Here is a 26,771-nt window from a genome sequence, read left to right as displayed (position 1 = left end):
CGTACCAGGCTGAGGATCAAACCTGTGTCCTGGTGCTGCAGAGATGCCGCGGATCCCGTTGCACCACAGCAGGAACTCCTGGTGCACTCTGTAGAATTTGGGTTTTTGAGTGGCAACCCAGACCTACCAAATTAGAATCTCTCCGGGAGTTTTATGTGGCCAATAAATGGCTGGCCTAGTTTAAAGGAAAAATGGTCCACAATGGAGTTGGGGCTTACTGTTGCAAAGGAGGCTGACAGAAGATCCCACGAGAAAGAAAAAATAAGTACTGAGCTGCAGCAGTGCCTTTCCCAGCGTGGGGTGTTTATTTAGTGATCGTGTCAAGATCATTTTAGGTGTCAACGCAGCTCACAAAGAAAGTTATTCTTTTCCAAACAACTCCAATTCTTTTTTGATTACATCGAGTCTTTTCCGTCTGGTGCTAAAATGTCCTTAACGCTTTTCTTGTTTATTCACCTTTTGAACAAAAGACAGCACGTCTCAAACTCAGTGTTTAGCAGACAACAATCCCTAAAGGATAAAATATCTGTGTCTTGTCTTTACTGTATATATTCTCCCCCCCCCCCTTTTTTTTTTACTTTTTTTTAGGGCCTCACCTGTGGCACAGGAAGTTCCCAGGCTAGGGTTCGAATTGGAGCCGCAGCTGCCGACCTACACCACAGCCACAGCAACATGGGATCTGAGCCGTGTCTGCAGCCTACACCACAGCTCATGGCAATGCCAGCTCCTTAACCCACTGAGCAAGGCCAGGGATCGAACCCACATCCTCATGGATCCTAGTTGGGATCGCTAACTGCTGAGCCACAAATGGAACACCTGTCCTTACTGTATATATTCTTAAACTTTCCTTCAAATTGGGGAAATGATACTGTTTGTTTGTTTTACTTTGGGTACCGATCAGGCTCACTTTAGAAATATCTGAGTATAAAAGGTGAGATGATATAAAGAAATGTTATAGAAAGTATCATATGGCTGGTAGGGCAGACATCACGAAGGTACCAGGTACCCGACTGAAATCTGGCAAACGGTGCCCCGAAACATCTCTCATTCCCTATTTCCTGTCTTGGGAACGTAAGCCTGGTGGAAAGGGCACCAGAAATTAAGGCACCCCAATAAATAATAGTATCAATACATAGTATCCACATCTTTTCCCCTTCTCTTTGATTCGTTCATGTTATACCTGGAGGCGGGAATACATTACATCTTAGACCCAAAAGGAGTCCTTGCAGTTCACAGCATCATTAGATTGGGGGTTGGGGTGGCTGAGAGGCAGAGACCCGACGGTGGGAGGGATGAGGGCAGCAGCCATCGCTGATGAAACTAAAGAAGCATTTTCCAGGTCTGCAGCCAAGCCCCAAGCCCTCCCTGTGCTAGAACATTGTTTGGTGTGAAACGGAGTGTAAACTGCAAACGTGTTACTGAGGTGGAGGAGAAGGCAGCGGAGATGGAGGGGTCGGGATGGGAGGCGTGGACAGAAGGAGGGACCCACTTAGGAAGCCCTAACCCCCACCGCAAGTGGGAGACGGTCAGAGTTTGGCTGCCCTGATGATACCAGATAACACTGCAGCTCACACTCTGTGTGTTTGCTGCCGCATCTCCATCAACAGATGGAGGTAATAAAAGAGGCTAAAAATGGAAACACGAGCTGGTGTGTAGCTTTGTTGGGGCCGTTTGTCACGAAGAGTCAAGAATCCCTCGCTGGTAAAGTGTGCTTGTCAAGGTCACCCGTGACCTCTTTGGTATTAAATCTAATAGACGCTTGCTTGGCTGGGCTGCAGCAAGGCCAGGGAGGCCAGTCTCTTGGGGGCATGAGGTTGGCCGCTGCCCACTTGTGATGAGCCCAGCTCAAGCAATGGTTTGACTTCCCTGGGGTGGCTGGAGGCTGTTAGTTCCAGCTTTGGTCAATAACCTATGTAATTAATCAACTTAAAGGGAGGGCTGTTAGCAAGCGTTCTTGACCCTGGCTGCACACTGGAATCACCTAGGGAGCTTTATAAATAACACCAGTCCTAGACCTCACCCAGGACCAATCAGTAGGGCCTCAGAGGTCGGCATTTTTAAAAAGTGCTCTAGCTGATTCTCCTGTGCAGTCAGGACTGAGAACCACGAGACTAGATCATTAAGGGGCCAAGGTCAGACACACAGGGGATGCCAGTCTTTTTCGTTCTCTAGGCTGTGACCTCCTACCCCTTTCGAGTACACTCTGCATTGAGGTAGAGAGAGGGGATTGGCATCGAGAGAGCAAGAGACAGTAATTTTTTTTTTGGTCTTTTCTAGTGCTGCACACGTGGCATATGGAGGTTCCCAGGCTAGGGATCCAATGGGAGCTACAGCTGCCGGCCTGTACCACAGCCACAGCAACGCAGGATCCAAGCCATGTCTGCGACCTACACCATAGCCCACGGCAATGCCGGATCCCCAACCCACTGAGCGAGGTCAGGGATTGAACCCACAACCTCATGGTTCCTAGTCGGATTTGTTATCCACTGAGCCATGATGGGAACTCTGAGACGGTAATTTATTTAAGCAAAAGCCAATTCATGCAGTTTTAAGACTGCTTCCAATTTCATATGAATAATGATGTAATCAGCCAACAACCTTATGCACGAACCTGTGTACGTGTCCACTATCTATTTTGTTTCTTTTAATGAGAGTTGTAACATTTATTTCAGGTTCTCTCGCTCTTTCTTTTTTCTTCTTTTTTCTTTTTTGCCACATCCACGACATGTGGAAGTTCCCAGGTCAAGGATCGAACCTGCACCAGAGCACTGCCCCAAGCCACGGCCGTGAAAACACAGGAGACATAACCCTCTAGGCCACCAGAGAACTCCCTCCCTCATCTGTTTTCTTGGGATAAATTTCTACCCTGAGTAAAAACATAGGAATACCTTTTTTTTTTTTTTTTTGGTCTTTTTGCCTTTTCTAGGGCCTCACCCGCAGCATATGGAGGTTCCCAGGCTAGGGGTTGAATCAGAGCTGTAGCCACCAGCCTACGCCAGAGCCACAGCCATGCAGGATCCAAGCCACATCTGCAACCTACACCACAGCTCACGGCAACGCCAGATCCTTAACACAGGGAGCAAGGCCAGGGATCGAACCTGCAACCTCATGGTTCCTAGTCGGATTCGTTAACACGGAGCCACGATGGGAACTCCATAGGAGTGCTTTCTAAAGTTTATAATACACGTTGCCAAACAGTCTTCCAGAACAATTGTTCCAATTGCCATTGTTTCAATGGGTAATAAATTCTGTTTAACATGATTTTGTTTTGTTCCTTAATCTTCAGTTTTTCCATTTGTATGTTAGTCATGTGTATTTCTTCTATTCTGAAATGCTATTCATGTCTCTTGACTACTTTTCCATTGCAATGTTCATCTTTTCTTACTGATGTTTTAATGCTCTTTTCTTTCTTTTTTTTTTTTCCAACATGCAGAAATTCCTGAGCCAGAGATCCAACCCACACCACAGCAGCAACCTGAGCTGCTGCAGTGATAAGGCTGGATCCTTAACCTGCTGGGCCACAGAGAATTCCTTACTCTTCTTTATTATACCTTCGCTTGAGGTATATACTCTTTATAGAAGAGGCATGAAACTCTTAATATACCTCTCTATACATACCTGTATATTAAAGATATTAAAATGTGTATGTTGTGTACATGGCCAATATTTTTCTTAGTGTCTTTTTTTTTTCATTTTATTTGACAATTTTTAGATATACAGGTGTAAACATTGTCTAGCCAAATTACCAGTCGTGGAGCTCCAGTTCTGGCACAGCAGAATGAATCCAACTAGTATCCATGAGGATGCGGGTTCGATCCCTGGCCTTGCTCAGAATCCAGCACTGCCGTGAGCTGTGGTGTAGGTCAAAGATCCGGCTTGGATCCCCCATTGCTCAGGCTGTGGTGTAAGCTGGAAGTTGCAGCTCCAATTCGACCCCTAGCCTGGGAACTTCTGCATGCCGCAGGCGTGGCCCAAAAAGCAAAATAAAAAGAAAAACAAAAAAAAAGTACCTTAACGTAGTCGTATCCTTTATGACTTTATGATATTATCCACTGCTTTTAGGTTTTAAAAGTTCTCTTTTTATCTCAAAATGTTCTTGTAATTATTTTATGACCTGATTTCTAATATTAAAATGCTTTGATTCATCTGGAATTTGTTTTGGCTAACAGAGTGCCTTAACCCCAAAACCCAAACGCCAACTCCCTCACGTACTGAAAATGAGGGTCTGTTTGTGAATTTTCTTTTTTGCCTCATTGATCAATCTGTCTGTTCCGTCTTGATCTATTAACACACTTTTAATTTTATCATTTATAAATCATTTATAACTTTATCCTTTGAGATCTCACAAAAAGTACATCCTTCTTATTTTTATTTTTTAAAAGCATTCGGCCAATTTTTTTATGATTCTCATTAGAATATTCTTTTAGAAAGGCCTCGGAAAATTATGACAAAATTAATGCATGTTAAGACAAAAATTGTTTGAAAATTTTGACAAATAGGTCTACGGATCCAAAGAGAGAGTCTGGGAATGCTAAATGCAGTATTTTATATCTGTGAGAAAAGAAACAACTATTCAATGATTGATTTTTGACAAATGCTTATTCAATTGGAAAACACTAGAATGCTTCCCTAGATACAAAAATAAATTCCAGGAAAATTGGCAAAGTCCACCAACAGTCAATTTACAGACAAGGAATCCTGAATGGCCAAGAAACATAGAAGCAGTTTTTTTTACCCTCAGGGAAATGCAAACAAAAATAATTAGATACCATTTTTCTGATATGATATGAGAGGCAACATTATTTTTAAACTACAATTTCTTAAAATGTCGAGTTGATGAGGTTGGGAGTATCGCTGAAAAATTAATCAGCTGATCTGAAAAAGAATTGGAAAATTTTATTGGCACCAAATTATCACCTGGGAAGAGCATCTCACAAAGCTCTGAGAACTGGTCTACTCGTGAGAAGTCCAAGTCCAGTTATTGAGACAGAGGGCTGGACATTAAAGGACATATTATTGACAGTTTACACATAATCCAGATGGAAGTGTCCTCAGGGTGGGTCACGTGACCTCTGACAAAACCAAGAAGGAAGCTTGTCTTTCAGGATGTGTCTTATTGGTGCTGGGAGAATGTTGCTTTTTGTAGTTGAGCAGGTATTCCTGCTTATGGGGGAGGTCTGGTTGACTCAGAATGCAGGTGCACAATACGCAGTAGAGGGGAGAGAGGGGAGGCCAAAGGACAGAGAAGAATTTTTATATTTAAATATGAAATTTTTTTTTGTCTTTTTGTCTTTTCTAGGGCTGCTCCCACGGCATGTGGAGGTTCCCAGGCTAGGGGTCTAATGGGAGCTGTAGCTGCCAGCCTACATCTGAGCTACATCTGCGACCTAGACCACAGCTCACAGCAACGCCAGATCGTTAACCCACTGAGCAATGCCAGGGATCGAACCCACAACCTCATGGTTCCTAGTCGGATTCGTTAACCACTGAGCCACGACGGGAACTCCTGAATTTTCTTTCACAGGAAGAATTGTCGGGGGGGGGGTGTAGGGATTAGCATAGTCACATTGGAGGGAAACTGGGGAGGATCTATTAAAGTTTAAAACACGCACATCCTAGGACCCAGCGAATCCATCCAAAGTGATACTAGCATGTGCACACAGTAAGAGCAAGGAAAAGCTGGGCTGTACCAGTGGCTAAAATACTGAAATACTTCTCTTTGAGTTGGTAGATAGCCCCACTTCAAGTCCTGCAATTGCCTTGGACCCCCACTGCCCAGGCACTTTACCCTTTCCCCCTTAGCCCCGTATGAGCCTGTGATCCAGCCACTAAAGAGTTAATGAGTTCATGGACACAGCGGGAGCTTGGGACTGCCCTCCAGCCCTTGGCCAGAGTCCCCTCTAGGTAGCTGGGGATATTTGACTGTGATCCCTGTGTTCAAAGATGCTCATTGAAGCATCCTTGTAAGAACCACATATTGAAAACAACCTGAGGCAGAAGTTTCTGCCGGCCAATATCCCTGTCTCTTTCAAAATAACTGAACCTATTAACATCACAGCCCATCAGAAGAATACATGTCCCAGGTTTCCCTGCCGCCAGGCAGCCATGTGATTCAATTCCAGCCAATGAACGGCAAGCTGATATTTGTGGGGGACTTCAGGGAAATCTTACAAGTTAGGATGGGCACCCTTCTTCCCTTCCTTCCTGCAGTCGTCTCGGCTGTGGGATGTGATTGTGGGAACTGCAGCACCCATCTTCAACCACAAGGAGGTGGGACACCTGCAAGACTATGGAGAGCTAGAGGCTTGGGTGCCTGGTACCTTCATGGAGCTGCCATTTAAACACAGACCACCTACTTCTGGACTCTTAATGAGACAAATTCAAACGGCTGTTGCTTTCCGTTTCTCCGTTCTATGCAGCCACGTTAAATCACAATGGAGGAGTTCCTGGTGTGGCTCAGTGGTTAACGGATCTGACTAGGAACCATGAGGTTTCGGGTTCGATCCCTGGGCTTGCTCAGTGGGTTAAGGATCTGGCGTTGCTATGACTGTGGTGTAGGCTGGGGGCTACAGCTCTGATTAGGCTTCTAGTCTGGGAACCTCCATATGCCTTGGGTGCAGCCCTAAAAGACAAAAAAAAAAAAAAATCACAATGGATATGAAGCTAAATGCCTATTCACAGGGAAATGGCTAACTCAACCCTGACCCACAAAAAATGCAAATTGGAAACAACTCAAGGCATCATTTTATAGATGAGAGACTTTCCAAAGACTGAGTTAAACACAGGCACCAATATGTTGAGTGAAAAAAGCAAGTTACAGAGTATCATGATTATGTATGCGGTACTCCCCAAACCCCCAGTAAGGAATGCTGTTTTTTTCCTATTTTTCTACACATCTAAGCTCAGAAGAAAGACTGACATACGTTACCTAAACTGTGATAATGTTAGTAACTTCCGGAGAGGACAAAAATTGCTGGGGGATGGTCAAGTGGCATCTTATCTCTGGCTCCACTACTCTCCATTTTTACAAAAGGAACGATTCATGTACCACCTGTTTGGTACAAATTCATTCGATTTCCCACTTACTCACCAGCTGATCTTCTTAAACTGTTTACTTGCCTGCTGCTTGCCCCCCTGCAGGGTCCACATTTGAGGACTGTCAGAGCGTAAGACTCAGACCTGGAGGAGCAGCCTCTCCGGCACACAGATTGGTTTAAGAGCCACTACCTGAGTGCTTTTTTTTTTTTGTCTTTTTAGGGCTGCACCCGAAGCATATGGAGGTTCCCAGGCTAGGGGTCCAATCAGAGCTGTAGACGCCGGCCTACACTACACCACAGCCACAGCAATGCCAGATCCAAGCCACATTTGCGACCTACACCACAGCTCATGGCAACGCCGGATCCTTAACCCACTGAGCAGGGACAAGGATCGAACCTGCAACCTTGTGATTTCTAGTGGGATTTGTTTCCACTGCGCCACGATGGGAACTCCCCGAGTGCTTTTTGTGCGAGAAGTTCAAGGTTCTACCAGAATCCCTCTGTCACACAGACCGTATTTCTTCCACGACCACTGTGTCCAAAGGAATGCAATGCAAGTATTAATCTACACGGACAAAGAGCGTGAGAGGACACCATGAGAAATTACAATAAAAAATTGGAAGCAGCATCCAGACAGCAGAGCTGAGAAAGCTGCACTGAACCCCTGACATAGGAAATACTGCCCAAGAGAATCTTCAAAAGGCTGAGTGCTTGGAGTCACCAGGTATTGCAGAAAGCAGGAAAGAGGTTTAATCAAGATCAGTTGCACCCGGAGGTAGCTCCTGCCATGTACACGCCTGTGAAACTGTGCTGCCTGCTCTCTTAGTCACTTATCCTATGGAAAAGTCGACTAAGATGATCTTGGGCGGGGAGACCTCAGACATAGTGGTGAAAAGGGGAGGAGTGTTGGAATATGAACCAAGGGGAATTAGGTAAAAGTCATCCTCCGAACTGGTATTTATTCCTGCATCCCTGCCAGAATTTTCCGATTGTTTCTCCTTTGTGAATGAGGCTAGTTTTAGCCTGCTTGTGCTTGAGAACAGGGTAGGGGCAGGGTAGAAGGGAGCAATCTGGGCAGGTGGCAGTTTTATTTTGGTTTTATTATCTCCAAACAGGTCTCACCAAGCTGACGCGTCTTTAGCCCCGGAGCAGCTCTTCTTTCTGAGGGAGATCAGAAGCCACAGACGGCTTTAGGCGGAAGGGTCCCTGTCATTGTTGAGATGACTTTAGGAAGACCTGTTCGGGGTGTAGCAGGGTCTGCTCAGGCAAACAAAATATTCGAGGTATTTCACCCAGAAAGAATTTAATACAGGAGATTGGTTCTAAAAGAGTAGGAGAAGCAAAAAGAAAAGGGTAAAGTTACTGAGAAATTCGTCATCTGCAGGAACTACCCCTAGGCTGTAGGAGCAAAAGGGAAAAGGATGATGCCAGAACCCATGACTGCTACTTTATGGTGATTGCTGGAGCAGCTATTACGGTTATTGTTGCCTTAGGAACCACAGCCACATCCACCTTGCAAGAAGCCAGGAGGTCCCCTTCCCATTAACACTGCAGGATTCTGGGGCCCCTACATGGGCTGAGAGGTGGAGGGTGCTACACCCATGAGTTCTGTGCTACTGAGGTTATAGGGAAACCCACTTCAACCTCCACACTACATGAACAAGACATTAGAAACCTGCATTTAACCAACACATCTTTTACGGCTAACGCTATGTGAGACACTTGTAGAAGCAAAGCGTGGCTTCTCCCTTCTATTTGTTTTCCAGTCTCCTGCCAGGAACTCCCATGCGGTAAACCTAACTGGAAGCCAGCCAGCAAGGAATTCTGGGAAATGTAGTTTTCAGGCTTCCAGCATCTTACCATCCTAAGACAAGCATGGAAGAGTCGGGATAAGAAATGAGAGCAAAGACATGAAGGAGCCACTGCCGCGGGAATTCAGGTGAGAATGAATGGTAGCTTGGACCAAGAGGATAGCAATGGAGGGGGTGAGAGGCAGTCAAATTCAGTATACACTCTGGGGGGAGAATCAACAGGATTTGCTCACAGGTCAGATGTGGGGTAGGAGAGAAAATGAAGAGTCAAGGCTAGATCTAGATTAGTCTTGTCTTCACCATGGAAGAGGAGAATTGGAATTGACTTAGATGATTGAGACTATGATAAAAGTAGGTTTAGGGAACTGGTAAGAGTTCAGTTTGGGACATGTCTGGTTTGAGATGCCTCTTTGATGTCCAGGAAGAGATGTCTGAATAAACCATTCAGGGAAAAAAGGATATGCATTTGAGGCACAGGAGTTTATAGATGGTATGTAAAGGCATGAGATTTAGGATCTCACTAAGGGGATACACGGAGAGAGAAAAGGGATGATGGCCAAGGACTAATCCCTGGGATACATGAAATGAGAGCTCTCGGAACCAAAAAGAAACCAACAAAGGAAGCTTAGAAGGAGAAGCAGAGAGATGAAAACAAACAAAACACCAGAAGAATGTGGTGTCTTGAAATCTTGGTGAACGAAAAGTTTTAAGAAGGAAAGAGTGTCAACAGAATTTAAGGCGGCTCATAGGTCAGGGTCAATTGACTTCAGTCAATGACTAAGCATTGACTTGAGTTTTGCACTATGGATGTTGCTGGTGACGTTGAGAAGAACAGTTTTAGGGGAGAGGTGGGATCTCCAGAGTGGAATGGGCTCCAGGGTGAGTGGATGGAGAGAATGCATAGTCAGTGAGGAGAGCTCTGTCTTGAGGAGCTGTGAAGTCAAAGGAATAAAAATAGCATTCTAGTTGGAGGCGAGATGAGGTCGAGACAGGATTATTTCTCACTTTCCTTTTCAAGATGGAAGAAAATTATCAATGTATTTGTATGCTGATGGGAAGGGCCCAGTGGGGAGGGAGAAAACTGATGATGCGGGAGAGAAAGGAAATGCTAGGACATGCTAGAGTCAGGTCCTTGACTAGACAAGAGTGGATTGGATACAGTACACAAGTGGCGGGGTTGGTGTCACCTAAAAACATAGACCATAACATCACAGCAATAGGTGAATGAATAAAGTGTATGAACATAGCTACATGCAAGTGGGTAGAGGCAGTGGTAAATGTTCTCTTTGCTTCTATCTACCAATGAAGTAGGAAGCAAGGCCATTAGCTGACAGAGATGGGGAGGAAGTGTCAGGGGTTTAAGAAGAGAGAAGGAACTAAATGATTATGTAAGGGAATAAGAGAATGAATGGACTACAGAAATGTAGTGTGACCGCTAGGAAGTGTTAAGGATCCACTTGAGATTAGAAACGGTGAATTTTAAGTGAGATTAGTCATCGTGCCTGTGCATTTTCTGTGTTCAGCTGTGTGGGTACAGGCAGTGGGCATGCAGTCCCCACCTGTGGCATACGGAAGCTCCCAGGCTAGGGGCTGAATCAGAGCTGCAGCTGCCAGCCTACCCCAGGATCGAAGCCACAGCAATGCAGGATCCAAGCCGAGTCTGTGACCTACACCCCACAGCCACAGCAATGCAGGATCCAAGCCGAGTCTGCCACCTACACCAAAACTCATGGCAACGCCCGGATCCTTAACCCACTGAGCGAGGCCAGGAATCCAACCCACATCCTCATGGATACTATCTGGGTTCTTAACCTGCTGAGGCACTACGGGAACTCCCAGAAAGTTGCTTTCTTTCAAAACAAATTTTATTGGAGTATAGTTGACTTGCAATGTTGTGTTAGTTTCAGGCGTATAGCAAAGCCAGTCCGTTATAAATATAAATATATCCGTTCCTTTTCAGATTCTTTACCCATATAGGTTATTACACAGTATTGAGTAGATTACCCTGTGCTACACAGTAGGTCCTTGTTACCTCTAAAAAGCTGATTTTAACTAAGAAATACAGTACAGTGAGAGTCAAGGGAGTTGATGACATAAGCAATAAAAGGGATTACTGTGTTTATCCATGGAATTTAGACTGAATAAAGAGGGAAGAGAGGGCATGAAAGAGGTAATCAATAAACAGAGAATTCAGTCCTTTAAGTTGTCCCATGTCCTCAGGGCTAAAATTATTGTCCTCCAGGCAAGGGGGTCTTTGAGGGTATCACGTATCAGTTTATACAATAAGGTGGTTGTTTTTGTTTTGTTTGTTTGTTTGTTTTGTGGGGTTTTTTTTTTTTTTTTTGGCTGTATCCATGGCATATGGAAGTTCCCAGGCCAGGGATCAAATCTGAGCCACAGCTGTGACCTACACCACAGCTGTGACCTACACCACAGCTGCGGTAACACAGGCGTCTTAACCCACTGTGCCACAGCAGGAACTCCTACAATAAGCATTTATTGAACACCTTGCCATGAATTGTCTAGAAAGGATATTTGATTACTTCCCGAGAAACATTGAAAATATCAGGGAGATAAGTTGGATCCAGAGCAGGGAGGGTCTTAGGTGATTACTGAGAAGAGAGGTTGATTCTACTTTATTGTCAATAAAACTTTCAAGTAGGTTGAAAGATGCATATCTAGTTGAAAAGTACATATCTATATCAATCAAAGTATCTTAAGGACTTCCCCTGTGGCCTGCAGCATAACTACACAGCATTGCCTCTGCAGTGGCTCTGGTTCGATCCCTGGCCATGGAAGGGAAAAAAAAAGAAATAGCTTGCGTCAAAAAGAGAATTTGTTGGAGTTCCCGTCGTGGCGCAGTGGTTAACGAATCCGACTAGGAACCATGAGGTTGCGGGTTCGGTCCCTGCCCTTGCTCAGTGGGTTAACGATCCGGTGTTGCTGTGAGCTGTGGTGTAGGTTGCAGACGTGGCTCGGATCCCGCGTTGCTGTGGCTCTGGCGTAGGCCGGTGGCTACAGCTCCGATTCAACTCCTAGCCTGGGAACCTCCATATGCCCCGGGAGCAGCCCAAAGAAATAGCAACAACAACAACAACAAAAAAAAAAAAGACAAAAAAAAGAGAATTTGTTGATGGATGTAATTGAAATGTTTGCAGCATAATAATGGCTAATGTCTACTGAAGGCTTATCAGGATCGAGGCTGTGTTCTAATATTTATGATATTGTTTAATCTTACTAGCAGAGCCAGGATTTGAACTCAGGCAGTGTGCTTCCTGACACTGTACTCCTAGCCACTATGTTTTACTGACCCTTGATGAGATAGCTTCAGGCAAAGCTGGATCCAGGAGTGCAAATATTATTATCAGGACTCAGTCTTTCATTCCCACTCCCCTCTGTGCTAAATTAATTCACATGCCTGCTAGGTTCCCTCCATTCATGGTAGCAGCTTGCTTACATCATCCTTGCCTCCAGCATTTCCAAAAGAAAGTTATTTTTTCTTTCTCAAAGTACTAGATAGGCCTACATGGCACTGTACTTAATAATATAAAATAGATTCACAATATTGTTAAGTTAAAAAAAAAAAAAAGACTGTAGCTATGGGCTGACCCAGAAACAAACAAACAAATGCATTTATAATTGCAAGGATGTAAAAAAAATTAATGATAGTTATTTCTGAATGTTATGATTTGGGGGACTTTTTTCTTTTTGCTTCTCAGTATTTTCATTTGTTTCTACATTGAAAATATATTACCCGTATAATAAAAATGTTGAAAGGCAACAAAAAAACTCAATAGAAGCTGACAAATATATCTCTTTCTACCTAGGTAGCTCTTCCACTCCTTTATCATTAAAATCTATCACAGGAAATTGATAAATTGGGGGTGATGACACACTAGTAGTGACAGTCTCATCTGATTCCATTTGGTTAACGACAAGGACCAGCGGGAGTACTGGCAGGTCAGCTCTACCATATTATTGTACAATTGAACAGTTTCCATATCCTTCCTGCTACGACAAATAACTCTCTTTGGATAACTTTTGAAAGGAAATATTCGTTCTTTCTGGCAAGGCCTGATGAGAGACTATTTAGTGGTCCATCAAGAAGGAGGAAGGAGATAAAGACACCGACGGAGTCCCAATGTGAACATACAGCCCAAATTCCAAGTACCAGGCTGAGTTGAAACTAGCTGTTTCATCCCTGCCACCAAGGACTCTACATTCTTATGAGGAAGGCAAGATGATAAGATGGGGTAGACACAAGACAGTGTGGTTTGGTTAAATAATGCAGGATGGGAGGTCAGGCATGTAATAGCACTTTGAATTCGAAATTATAGTTTATAATTTCGAATTCAAGGTCTTAGACCCAGCGCACTAGAGTGGGAAGAAAGACTCAAGATACTGCTGATGAAAAGAGAAAACAGGGGTTCCCGTTGTGGCTCAGTGGTTAACAAATTCGACTAGGAACCATGAGGTTGCAAGTTCGATCCCTGGCCTCGCTCAGTGGGTTAAGGATCCGGGGTTGCCATGAACTGTGGTGTCGGTCGCAGATGCAGCTTGGATCCCATGTTGCTGTGGCTGTGGTGTAGTGTAGGCTGGCAGCTACAGCTCTGATTCGACCCCTAGCCTGGAAACCTCCATATGCCATGGGTGTGGCCCTAAAAAGCCAAAAAAAAAAAAAAAAAAAAAAAGAGGAACAGAGAAGATGGAGAAAGTAGCTGGATCCTAAGACTGTTCAGTTTTTGAAGGATTCCAGTCCTTACTTTAAGGATATAAATAAACAGGAAGATTATGGGTAAAGCTGATCCGTCCATCACCCCATTCATGCCTTTTTTTTTTTTTTTGCCACACCTATGGCATGCAGAAGTTCCTGGGCCACTATAGTTGTGGTCCAAGCCACAGCTGCAGCAACACCAGACTCTTAACCTGCGGTGCCACAAAGGAACTTTCTCACCATTCGTGCCTTTTGGCACCAGTTTCTTCCTTTTTCATCCTGCAGCATCTGTGAGAAATGGAAAATTTAACCTACTTGACACTTCCCTGTATTTATTTATTATTATTATTATTTTGCTTTTTAGGGCTGCACTTGAGGCATATGGAGGTTCCCAGACTAGGGGTCGAATCAGAACTGTAGCCAGCCACCAGCCTACACCACAGCCACAGCCACAGCAACTCGGGATCTGAGCTGCATCTGCGACCTACATCACAGCTCATGGCAACACCAGATCCTTAACCCACTGAGCGAGGCCAGGGATCGAACCCGAAACCTCATGGGTCCTGGTCAGATTCGTTTCTGCTGTGCCACAACGGGAACTCCCCACTTTTTATTTATTAAAAAAAAAAACTTTTTTTTGGCTGCACCTGTAGTGGCACAGAAAACTTGCTGGGCCAAGGATCAAACTGAGCCATAGCAGTGACAATTTAGAATCCTAACCCTTAGGCCACCAGGGAACTCCCTATTTCCTTATTTTAAAAAGAGGGATAGTAACATTCAGTCTCCTTTGAGGAGAGGATTAGATTAGGTAATGTATGTAGATGCCTTTGCCTGGGGCCTGATGCTGAGGAAAGGCTCACTAAGTAGTGCCTATTATGATGACAATGATGATAATTGCCAAGGGCAGAAGTAAACCAACACCAAGAGTGACAGAAGGCTTGGAATCTTACAAAGTCCTAAAATCAACCATGGTTCCTAGTCTTCTAGATTCAGTTCCCTTCTACAGGCAGTATCTGGCCCCTTCAACTTTTGCCCTTTTGATTTTATCCAGAGAAGGGAACATGCATAAAATCTTCTCTCATCCTCACTTCCAACCTCTTTCTTTCTTTTTTTTGTCTTTTTGCCTTTTCTAGGGCTGCTTCCCACAGCATATGGAGGTTCCCAGGCTAGGGGTCCAATCGGACCTGTAGCTGCCCGCCTACACCACAGCCACAGCAACGCGGGACCTGAGCCGCGTCTGCGACCTCCACCACAGCTCACGGCAACGCCAGATCCTTCACCCACTGAGCAAGGGCAGGGATGGAACCTACAACCTCATGGTTCCTAGTCGGATTCGTTAACCACTGCGCCACGACAGGAACTCCCCCAACCTCTTTCTTAAATGTAGACTATTTATTCCCACCCTCTTGGCTCAGACATGAACTTTGTAGCTCACACAACCTGTAGACCATGTGACTTCACTTCACAGTCTTTTGCTCATAAGAACCACCGTCTTCAGAACATTATCTCCCATTTGATAAAACTCAGCACTAGGGAAAAATGTTGATAATGACACTGAAATAAAACCGAATAATAAGGCTTGATTGAGTCCAAAGACTTAAGGGAAAGAAAATGTGTCCTTAGTTTATAATTTCGAATTCAAGGTCTTAGACCCAGCGTACTAGAGTGGGAAGAAAGACTCAAGATACTGCTGATGAAAAGAGAAAACAGGGGTTCCCGTTGTGGCTCAGTGGTTAACAAATCCGACCATGAGGAACCATGAGGTTGCAAGTTCGATCCCTGGCCTCGCTCAGTGGGTTAAGGATCCGGGGTTGCCATGAACTGTGGTGTCGGTCGCAGATGCAGCTTGGATCCCATGTTGCTGTGGCTGTGGTGTAGTGTAGGCTGGCAGCTACAGCTCTGATTCGACCCCTAGCCTGGAAACCTCCATATGCCATGGGTGTGGCCCTAAAAAGCCAAAAAAAAAAAAAAAAGAGGAACAGAGAAGATGGAGAAAGTAGCTGGATCCTAAGACTGTTCAGTTTTTGAAGGATTCCAGTCCTTACTTTAAGGATATAAATAAACAGGAAGATTATGGGTAAAGCTGATCCGTCCATCACCCCATTCATGCCTTTTTTTTTTTTTTGCCACACCTATGGCATGCAGAAGTTCCTGGGCCACTATAGTTGTGGTCCAAGCCACAGCTGCAGCAACACCAGACTCTTAACCTGCGGTGCCACAAAGGAACTTTCTCACCATTCGTGCCTTTTGGCACCAGTTTCTTCCTTTTTCATCCTGCAGCATCTGTGAGAAATGGAAAATTTAACCTACTTGACACTTCCCTGTATTTATTTATTATTATTATTATTTTGCTTTTTAGGGCTGCACTTGAGGCATATGGAGGTTCCCAGACTAGGGGTCGAATCAGAACTGTAGCCAGCCACCAGCCTACACCACAGCCACAGCCACAGCAACTCGGGATCTGAGCTGCATCTGCGACCTACATCACAGCTCATGGCAACACCAGATCCTTAACCCACTGAGCGAGGCCAGGGATCGAACCCGAAACCTCATGGGTCCTGGTCAGATTCGTTTCTGCTGTGCCACAACGGGAACTCCCCTCTTTTTATTTATTAAAAAAAAAAACTTTTTTTTGGCTGCACCTGTAGTGGCACAGAAAACTTGCTGGGCCAAGGATCAAACTGAGCCATAGCAGTGACAATTTAGAATCCTAACCCTTAGGCCACCAGGGAACTCCCTATTTCCTTATTTTAAAAAGAGGGATAGTAACATTCAGTCTCCTTTGAGGAGAGGATTAGATTAGGTAATGTATGTAGATGCCTTTGCCTGGGGCCTGATGCTGAGGAAAGGCTCACTAAGTAGTGCCTATTATGATGACAATGATGATAATTGCCAAGGGCAGAAGTAAACCAACACCAAGAGTGACAGAAGGCTTGGAATCTTACAAAGTCCTAAAATCAACCATGGTTCCTAGTCTTCTAGATTCAGTTCCCTTCTACAGGCAGTATCTGGCCCCTTCAACTTTTGCCCTTTTGATTTTATCCAGAGAAGGGAACATGCATAAAATCTTCTCTCATCCTCACTTCCAACCTCTTTCTTTCTTTTTTTTGTCTTTTTGCCTTTTCTAGGGCTGCTTCCCACAGCATATGGAGGTTCCCAGGCTAGGGGTCCAATCGGACCTGTAGCTGCCCGCCTACACCACAGCCACAGCAACGCGGGACCTGAGCCGCGTCTGCGACCTCCACCACAGCTCACGGCAACGCCAGATCCTTCACCCACTGAGCAAGGGCAGGGATGGAACCTACAACCTCATGGTTCCTAGTCGGATTCGTTAACCACTGCGCCACGACAGGAACTCCCCCAACCTCTTTCTTAAATGTAGACTATTTATTCCCACCCTCTTGGCTCAGACATGAACTTTGTAGCTCACACAACCTGTAGACCATGTGACTTCACTTCACAGTCTTTTGCTCATAAGAACCACCGTCTTCAGAACATTATCTCCCATTTGATAAAACTCAGCACTAGGGAAAAATGTTGATAATGACACTGAAATAAAACCGAATAATAAGGCTTGATTGAGTCCAAAGACTTAAGGGAAAGAAAATGTGTCCTTAGTTTATAATTTCGAATTCAAGGTCTTAGACCCAGCGTACTAGAGTGGGAAGAAAGACTCAAGATACTGCTGATGAAAAGAGAAAACAGGGGTTCCCGTTGTGGCTCAGTGGTTAACAAATCCGACCATGAGGAACCATGAGGTTGCAAGTTCGATCCCTGGCCTCGCTCAGTGGGTTAAGGATCCGGGGTTGCCATGAACTGTGGTGTCGGTCGCAGATGCAGCTTGGATCCCATGTTGCTGTGGCTGTGGTGTAGTGTAGGCTGGCAGCTACAGCTCTGATTCGACCCCTAGCCTGGAAACCTCCATATGCCATGGGTGTGGCCCTAAAAAGCCAAAAAAAAAAAAAAAAAAAGAGGAACAGAGAAGATGGAGAAAGTAGCTGGATCCTAAGACTGTTCAGTTTTTGAAGGATTCCAGTCCTTACTTTAAGGATATAAATAAACAGTCCTAGTCTGTGTGTGTTCTTAAAAATAAGTCTCCACCCACCTCTGCCCTTTTAAAAAAATTAACTGGTCCCTGTTCCTGGTAACTGAGGTAGCAACTGTTTTTTTGTATTACTCAGGACTCTTTTCATTGCAAGTAACAGAAAAGTAATGACCCATCTGGAGCAAAAGGGCCAGGGACCATACTTCCAGCATGGCTGGATTCAGGTACCATCAAGAATCTGATTCTTGGAGTTCCTTCCCATCGTGGCGCAGTGGTTAACGAATCCGACTAGGAACCATGAGGTTGCGGGTTCGGTCCCTGCACTTGTTCAGTGGGTTAAGGATCCAGCGTTGCCGTGAGCTGTGGTGTAGTTTGCAGACGCGGCTCGGATCCCGAGTTGCTGTGGCTCTAGCGTAGGCCGGTGGCTACAGTTCTGATTCAACCCCTAGCCTGGGAACTCCATATGCCGTGGGAGCGGCTCAAGAAAACGCAAAACAAACAAACAAACAAAAAAAGAATCTGATTCTCCATCATTCAGTCCTGCTTTCCTGTGTTTGTTTCTCACTCCTTTGTTGCGTCTTACTCCTTTCCAATATCTGCACCTGCAGCATATGGAAGTTCCAGGGCCAGGGGTCAAACCAGAGCTGTCGCTGTGGTCTCTGCCACAGCCATGGCAACTCTGGACTCAAGCCGCATCTGCGACCTACACCACAGCTTGTGGCAATGCTGGATCCTTAACCCACTGAGCGAGGCCAGAGATCGAACCCACATCCTCACAGAGACAATGTCAAGTCCTTAACCTGCTGAGCCACCATGGGGACTCCTGCTTCTTTCTCCTCCTGATGGCAGACATGGCCACTGGAAGCTTCTGGCTTATTTTCTACTGATTCATCATCTCAGAAGAAAACGTTTCTCTTCCCAATAGTTTCAACAAAAGTTCTGTGGTTGATGCTCACCAAAAAGAGTCGAGTTGCTTTCAATCACTGAAATATGACTAGAAAGTTGTGAAGTGACTGGGCTTGGTCATACCCCAGCCCTTGAACGAGGCTCAGCTCAACCAAACCACATAGGAAAAGAATGAGGGGACATTCTCCCAGAAGAGTAGAGATTACAAGTTGCCCTCCATAAGTTTCCTTCAAATTCATTCTGGGTAGCAAAACATCCACGCAGTAGCCAGGAACATAGCTGCCCAGAATCAAGACTACATTGCAAAGGATCTCTTGAAGCCGGCAAGCCAGGTGACAAAGATCTGACCAACCGATTACAGGTGGAGGTGACATAGGCCACTTCCACGAAATGTCCTCAAAGGGATATGTCATGTTTTTCTATCCTTTTTTCCTTACCTCTGTCCAGAATGTGGACAGGGTGGCTGGAGATAAACAAGTTGACTTTTGGAGTGGATGACCAATGAGATCCTGCTGTCTAGCACAGGGAACTATATCTAGTCACTTGCGATGGAGCCTGATGGAGAATGATGTGAGAAAAAGAATGTATATGTGTATGTGTGACCCTGTCACTTTGCTGTACAGTAGATAACTGACAGAACGCTATAAACCAACTATAATGGAAAAAATATAAATCATTTTTAAAATGTACATTTTATGCTGGAGAGGGTGTGGAGAAAAGGGAACTCTCCTACACTGTTGGTGGGAATGTAAATTGGTACAACCCCTACGGAAAACTGTATGGAGGTACCTCAGAAAACTAAATATAGAACTACCATGTGACCCAGCAATCCCACTCTTGGGCATATATCTGGCAGAAACTTCCCTTGAAAAAGACACATGCCCCCATATGTTCATTGCAGCACTATTCACAGTAGCCAAGACATGGAACAACCTACATGTCCATTGACAGATGAATGGATTGAGAAGATATGGTAAATATACACAATGGAATACGACTCAGCCATAAAAAAGAACAAAACAATATCATTTACAGCAACATGGTTGGAACTAGAGACTCTCCTACTAAGTAAAGAAAGTTAGAAAGAGAAAGACAAACACCATATGATATTGCTTATATCTGGACTCTAATATACGGCACAAATGAACCTTTCCACAGAAAAGAAACTCATGGACTTGGAGAACAGGCTTGTGGTTGTCACGGGGGAGGGGGAGGGAGTGGGATGGACTGGGAATCTGGGGTTCATAGATGCAAACTATGGCCTCTAGAAAGGATAAGCAATGAGATCCTGCTGTGTAGCATAGGGAACTATATCTAGGCACTTGTGATGGAACATGATGGAGGCTAATGTAAGAAAAAGAATGTATATATGTGTGTGTGTCTTGGGCACCTTGCTGCTCAGTAGAAAAGTGACAGAACAATGTAAACCAACTATGTTGGAAAAAATAAAAATCATTTTAAAAATGCACATTTTAAAACAAACAAACAAAAAGTTGTCTTGGACTACACAGTGATTTGTGTATAAAGGAAGCACACGGTGGAGACATAGAAGTCCTGAATCATCTTCGCCTTCTTTCACATGATAGAAAAGTAAACATATATCTTGGAGTTCCTGTTGTGGCGCAGTGGTTAACGAATCTGACTAGCAACCATGAGGTTGCGGGTTCGATCCCTGGCCTTGCTCAGTGGGTTAAGGATCCAGCGTTGCCGTGAGCTGTGGTGTAGGTTGCAGACGCGGCTCAGATCCCACGTTGCTGTGGCTCTGGCATAGGCCTGTGGCTACAGTTCCAATTAGACTCCTAGCCGGGAACCTCCACACGCCGCGAGTGTGGCCCTAGAAAAGACAAAAAAAAAAGTAAACATACATCTTATATCTTGTTTAAGTGAGTGTTACTCAAGAGACCACACAACCCAACATAATCCTACCAGCCCAGTCCCCCGTAAGGAAAATCCTGGGGCTTCTGGAAAAAGATGGGGGTAGAGATGACAGGCAGGCATGTCCCCTGTCTCACTCCCTGAGAAATTTTCTGTCAATCAGTCATTGTCATTATTCCGGTTGGACATTTGAAGATGTAAATCTGCCTGCCTCTGATGTATCTAACTATCCAGGAATCTCAGAGTTTATGAATTCAAAGACGAAACTAATTTTTAAATTGAGCCGAGCACAGCATTATGGGAAATTACTATATCCGTGAGGTTTTTTTTTCCCCCTGAGAAAAAAAGAAGCACTTGTCAGAGTGGATTAATCTACATTTAACCTTGCAATTTTAACAATGAAGTGTAGAAATAGCAAGTTCACTATGTGAAAACTGCTGAAAGTACATATTAGAACTTCTTTCGACATATTTGTTTTGACAGTTTTATTAAGAATTTGAGTGAGGAATTAATTAAATTGTAATCAAACACAGCGATGATGACACGATGCCAATAGAACGGTTCATGCCTTGAATAACGGAATCAGAATTACACACCGGGGGAACCCCAAGAGGTTTAAGCTGATCCCCCTTCCCCATGTTATAGCCGAGAAAACTGAGGCCCAGAGAGGTCAACCCCCTTGCTGAAGGCAGAGCCAGAATCAAGGGCAAAGCTGCTGGCATTCCATCTTTCTACTTTTTCTTGAATAATGAAAGCTATGTCATGATTCAAGATTCAAGTGGACATTAAAAAAAAATGGAGGTGGGAGCTGATGAGACAAGAGACCATTTAATCAGGTCAAATATATAAGGACCTACGAGTTGGGGCCAAAAAAGCCCACTGTAGAAGCACAGTGTGGGGTAGATGTGCCTTAATCAGCAGCACTTGTAAGAAACGCTTAGAGATGTTACTTGGCTGCAAGCTTGAGCTGTCAGCAGTGCGATGCAGCTATGAGAAAAAGCTAATGGAGTCAGGGTGGCATTATTACAAGTAGAGTTTACAGAAGGGCGAGGTGAGTCCTGGTGAACTGACACCAGTCCCAGGTGTCAGATTTCGGAAGTGATAGAGACAGACACTTTAGTTCAGCTCTAGGATGGAATTCAGTGAGGGATGGTCGCAGGAAGCTAGGGACCTGCAAAGTACTCTAATTAAGAGCTTGAATCTTGGAGTCGGACTGCCTGGGTTTTTCATCCAGGCTCTGTCGAGTACTCGGTATGTGTTCATTAAGCCTTAATCTCACTGTCTGTAAATTAGGAATTATAAGAGCACCTATCTCTGAAGATATATGAGGCAGGGCATGCCAACTGATTTGCACATGACTGGCCCCAAACAAGCATGCAATACATGTTAGGATGAAGGAAGCAACGTGATATGGGGATAATGGTAACCATCTCAAGGGTCGTAGTGAATATTAAATGACCCAACACATTCCCAGTGCTTGAAACCAACTTGGTAGTAGTTACTCTTATCCCTCGTAGAGGAACTGGCCAAAGGTTTCTAGGGAGGGTCAAAATAGTCCTTGGCTGGGGCTAAGGTCCATAGAACCCGATCAGGTCATTCCTGGAAGAAGGACCCTGAAGGATGCTCACTTTGGGGAGAGGGGAGGGGGACAGTGGGTGCGATGATGGTCACTCATTCTATGGCGGTACCCACTTGGTGAACACCTGGACAGGATGACACGGCATTATTGCGGAGTGATAACTTAGCTGCGCTCCTGGCCATGGTCCCTTAGGCCTCTCTGATGCACAGTTCTGACCCGCCAGCGTGGTCACGCAGGGCAGTGCTGGGGTTGGTCACTCAAGCCTGTTCCGGGCACGGTCCCTGAGAATGGTCCAAGGGGCAGTCACCTAGGAATCATTCCAAGAGGAACTGCTCCTGGATAAGTTCTCCCCGCCCTTGGCTTCCCCCTCGTGCCACTGCATGAAGAAGTCCTGGATCTTAGGGACACTGTGGGACCCCGGTCAGGTCCCCGCGGAGCAGCCCGCCGCTAGGGGGCGGCGGCAGAGGGGAACCCGGCCGCGAGGAGTCCGTTCCTTTGGGGCTCACTCTCCAGCCAGGCCCGGGGAAAGGTGGAGCGACGGTGGGTGGGGTGCGTGCCTCAAGGGTGCGAGACACAGCGAGCCGCCTGGATGTGAGTCAGCGCGCGGGGGGCTAAGGAGCTCCATGAATAGTCACGGAATCTCACTCACGCTCTGCTCCTCCACCCATCCCGTCTAGTGCGTGTGTGTCCCAGTCCCGCGCCTGCGTGCGCACACAACACGATGCCCGATTCCTGGCTCTGGGTGACTGTTGGGTGAAATGGGGGTGGGAAGAGGGAGTGTCCCTGTGGGTGTTTCTATGCCCAGGTTAGGAGGTTTCTCCCTCCCCGCCGCATGTGAGGTGTGGGGGTGTGTCCCGCTCAGGTACGTGTGTACCTGTGTGCGCGCGTGCGTGTGTCAGTGTAGTGGGACCTTTTATCAGTGCAGGGTGCTTGCGTCTGCGTCCGGGTCTATGTCTGGGTCTGGATGTTGGCGCATCTCGACCCGGGCTCCCACCCCTGGGTGTCGGGAGGCCGGCGTGGAGGGAGTGTCCAGCCTCCCGGAGGAGCACATGCCTCGACACTTTCCCTTCATCACCCCGAACTGGCTCCTTAGGGAGTCGCCCGCGTGGGGAGAGCAGGGGGTGGTGTGTCCCTGGGAGGGGTAAGAGTGGGGGCGCAGGGGGCGGGCCGGGTCCCCGGGCGGGGCGCAGGCTCGGGGGACCCGCGCGGCTGACGTCAGGCGACTCCTTAAATAGAGCCGGCAGCGCGCTCGGCTCGGCATTTCTCGAGGAGCCGGAACGCGGCCGGCGCCAGCGCCACCGTCCGGCCCGCCCGCCAGTCAGCACCGCTGCGCCGCCGCCAAGCGTTCGGGGCGCCGCGCCGCGAGGAGCCGGGATGGGGCTTCGGGCGCTGGGCGCGCTCCGAACCCGGCGCACGTGAGAGAGCCGAGGAGAGCCAGGAGCCGCCCCGCTGCCCGGAGCCCCGTCGCCCAGGAGACGGGGATGTCAGAGTCGCCGCCGCCCGTTCCCCGAGGAGCCGCCGCCCCCGGGATCCCCGGGCATGGTGCGCGCCCGGGCCCGCAGCGCCCGGAGCAGACGGCGCCCCCTACGCCCGACCACCCGCGTGGCCCGGGCTGCGCCGCGCGAGCCCTCTAGGCGGCCGCAGGGCCCCAGCTGCTCCACCGCCGGCGCTCCCTCGGAAACCATGACCCCCGGCGCGGGCCCATGGAGCCATGGCCTATAGGGTCCTGGGCCGCGCGGGGCCACCTCAGCCGCGGAGGGCGCGCAGGCTGCTCTTCGCCTTCACGCTCTCGCTCTCCTGTACTTACCTGTGTTACAGCCTCCTGTGCTGCTGCGACGACCTGGGTCAGAGCCGCCTCCTCGGCGCGCCTCGCTGCCTTCGAGGCCCCGGCGCGGGTGGCCAGAAACTTCTTCAGAAGTCCCGCCCTTGCGATCCCCCGGGCCCGACGCCCAGTGAGCCCAGCGCGGCCAGCGCGCCTGCTGCCGCCGCGCCCGCCCCTCGCCTCTCCGGTGTCAACCACTCCGGCTCGCCTAAGCTGGGTACCAAGCGACTGCCCCAGGCCCTCATTGTGGGCGTGAAGAAGGGAGGCACCCGCGCCGTGCTGGAGTTTATCCGCGTGCACCCGGACGTGCGGGCCTTGGGCACCGAGCCCCACTTCTTCGACAGGAACTACGGCCGCGGGCTGGACTGGTACAGGTAAGGAGGGGAGCTTCACTAAGCGCGCCCGCTCCGATCCGCTCGCTCCTCTGAGCCATCGCCTGCGCTTCTGCTTCCCCTTAACCTGGCTCTCTGTGGGGGTTCAGACGGACCCGTGGGGGGACTCTAGCGGAAGGATCAATCCAGAACTTCCCGGTGACGGTGTAGATCGGTGCGCGGTTTCTTGAATGGCGAACGACCCTTAGCTCTGAAGTCGCGGGCAGGGAAGGGAGGTCTCTGCCAGGGTTCTGGAGGTGAGCTGGAGAGCTGGCTCCGTGTCCAGCCTCTAGGGGAAAGAAAGCTGGGCGCGCAGGGAAGGGGCAGCCGGGACAGGGGCGGCCTGAACAGAGCCCTCTCCGGAGCCTCGCCAGATCTTTCCTGGCCTCTAAGAGACCCTGAGAAGGGAAAGTTCGACCAGGGCCCCCTGGTGGCAGGGCTCGGCGCTGGGGCGAGGTCCTCGAAGTTGAGGCCAAAAGAGAGGGCGTCCTCGGAGGGGTGGGAGAGGGAAAGGTCCCTTCCAGAGGAGTCTCATTCTCAGCTCCGGGTATTTGCAGCTGCATCTGGGCCGAGGATCCCAGTCACTCGGAGCCCCGAATTGTTTTTCGAGTAGTGGCAAGGACCCCTGGCTTGGAGCCTTGGCTCTGTTGCTTAGCTTGAGCAAAATTCCTAAAATTCGTTGGGCCTTGATTTTCTTATCCATCAACAAGGAGCAGGGATGGTCCCTGCCCTCTCTGCCTCTCCAGGCCTTTCTAAGTGCTTTCAACGTGTAAGAAAGACACTGGGGGATGTTTGGAAACCAGCAGCCAGGGTGTGGAATTTGGAATTCTGTGGACAACTCAGTGGAAGGCTGGCTAGGGTCTTAGGGGCATCCAGTCGTGGACAGACTCTCTACTCCCCACCCCTTTCCCTGGCGGGAACGACAGTCTCACAGGCGGGTGGGTGTCTGGGGGATAGCCTGAAGCTTCTAGAAGGGCGCAGACTCCACTGTTCAAATGCCCCCTTACCTCCTAAGCCCTGTGTGGTGCTGAGGTGTAGGATTGGCCCGCATGTGGGCTGAGCTGGGCATCCCTGGAGGTGGTGCAATGTATGGGTTCCTCCCCGCATGTGGGTCCCAGAATTCTCACCATTCACTGACCTCTTAAAGACTTGCTAGAAATGTCTGCGTGGTAAACATGGTAGCTGGCACAGTAGCTGAGGCTATTACAAAAAAATTATAAAAGTAAACCCTGGGAGTTCCCTTTGTGGCTCAACGGTTAAGGAGGATCCTGACTAGGATCCACGAGGACGCGGGTTTGATCCCTGGCGGTGCTCAGTGGGTTAAGGATCCAGCAGTGCTGTGAGCTGTGGTGTAGGTCACAGACATGGCTCGAATCTGGTGTGGCTGTGGCTGTGGCATAGGCTGGCAGCTGCAGCTCTGATATGACCCCTAGCCTGGGAATCTCCATATGCTTTGGGTGTGGTCCTAAAAAGGCAGAAAAAAAAAATAAGGAAACTCTTTAGGGGGTAGAAAGTCGTAAGTATACTAGAGTAAAGGACAGCTTCATTAGAAAGAGGATACCACTGGGCTCCTAATAGGGACCCTGGATTTGCAAGAAGAGGGTGGGCACTAGGGCTCACTTGTCCCCTTATCAGTGAGTCCTGGACTGCAGTGATCACTGGGGGGCCCAGGGGTGGGACAAGCCCTGTCTTCAGAAAATGGACACAGTCCATCTCCAGTGGAGTGCATCAGGGGACAGCTGGCCTGGGGGTGGCCCTGGCACCATGGTGTGGGCTCAATGGAATGGGATGGCACAGAATGGCAGCTCTGATGCTTTTCAAGCTGTGACCCACAGGCATCCCATCTGGGGGTAGGCAGTGTACTAGGACAGCATCAGAGCCAGACCTCGGGGCGGGGGAGGCAGACGCTGCCCGTGTCCGCCACGGCCACCCTCTCCTGCGTGGCAGGGTTTCCTCCATGGAAAAATCTAAACATCATTCTGAAGCCCTTTGCCAAACCCAGGTGCCTTTTACGTGCAAAATGGCAAAATTCTGAGCATCTGGCTTTTATTGTAGCCTCCAGTAAACACCTTGTCCCTGCACCCAGCCTCTGCACACCCTCTCCTGTGCTCTGCCACCAAACACCATACTTCAGGCTTCCTGCTCGGAGCCGGTGTCATTCAGGGATGGCTGCTTTTTATTTTTAACCTTGGCATGTGTGATTCTAAGCCAGCTTCGCTGTGAACCTGAGCGATGGGAGCCGTGCCTTTTTTTAATATATATATAGCACATTTGGATTCTGCTAAAATTCTCAGCTGAGTCTTGGTAGGCTTTATTTAACATCAAGCAGGCTGACAGCTCCCCTTCTTTCTCTACTCCCCCCCACCCTGCACATCCCAGGGTCTGACTTACCGTCCCTTTCCCCCTTTCTATTTGTAAAAAGATATTAACCTATGGATCTGGTACTAATTGCCCCTTCCTCGTCACCTCCCCTGGGAAAGCGAGGCGCGCAAGCATCAGGAGGGGCTGTGTGGTTTGTGTTTTCTTTTTGCTTGCAAATACACCCCCCTACCCCCAGAGTCAAGGGTTTTGGGTGTGGATTATTGTTTCCACACGAGCTAATTCTGCCCCA

The 26,771-nt window shown here is 47.6% G+C and overlaps 1 protein-coding gene across 1 annotated transcript; it reads left to right on the top strand.

Moving 5' to 3' along the window:
• The first annotated feature begins 23,556 nt into the window (after positions 1-23,556).
• On the top strand, positions 23,557-24,773 carry HS3ST2 (heparan sulfate-glucosamine 3-sulfotransferase 2). The gene is made up of 2 exons (XM_047782756.1): positions 23,557-24,163; positions 24,332-24,773. The coding sequence occupies exons 1-2, from the start codon at positions 23,679-23,681 to the stop codon at positions 24,771-24,773; spliced, it is 927 nt and encodes a 308-aa protein (XP_047638712.1). The 5' UTR covers positions 23,557-23,678.
• Positions 24,774-26,771: the final 1,998 nt, after the last annotated feature.

This window comes from Phacochoerus africanus, chromosome 5 (assembly GCF_016906955.1).
Source record: "Phacochoerus africanus isolate WHEZ1 chromosome 5, ROS_Pafr_v1, whole genome shotgun sequence".
Taxonomy (NCBI): domain Eukaryota; kingdom Metazoa; phylum Chordata; class Mammalia; order Artiodactyla; family Suidae; genus Phacochoerus; species Phacochoerus africanus.
This window is presented reverse-complemented; position numbering and strand designations above follow the sequence as displayed.

Excerpts from the sequence above, each read along its gene's own strand:
- HS3ST2 (XM_047782756.1), top strand. The coding sequence starts at position 23,679 with ATGGCCTATAGGGTCCTGGGCCGCGCGGGGCCACCTCAGCCGCGGAGG. Across the intron at positions 24,164-24,331 it reads CGCGGGCTGGACTGGTACAG|ATCGGTGCGCGGTTTCTTGA; the intron begins GTAAGGAGGGGA and ends GTGACGGTGTAG.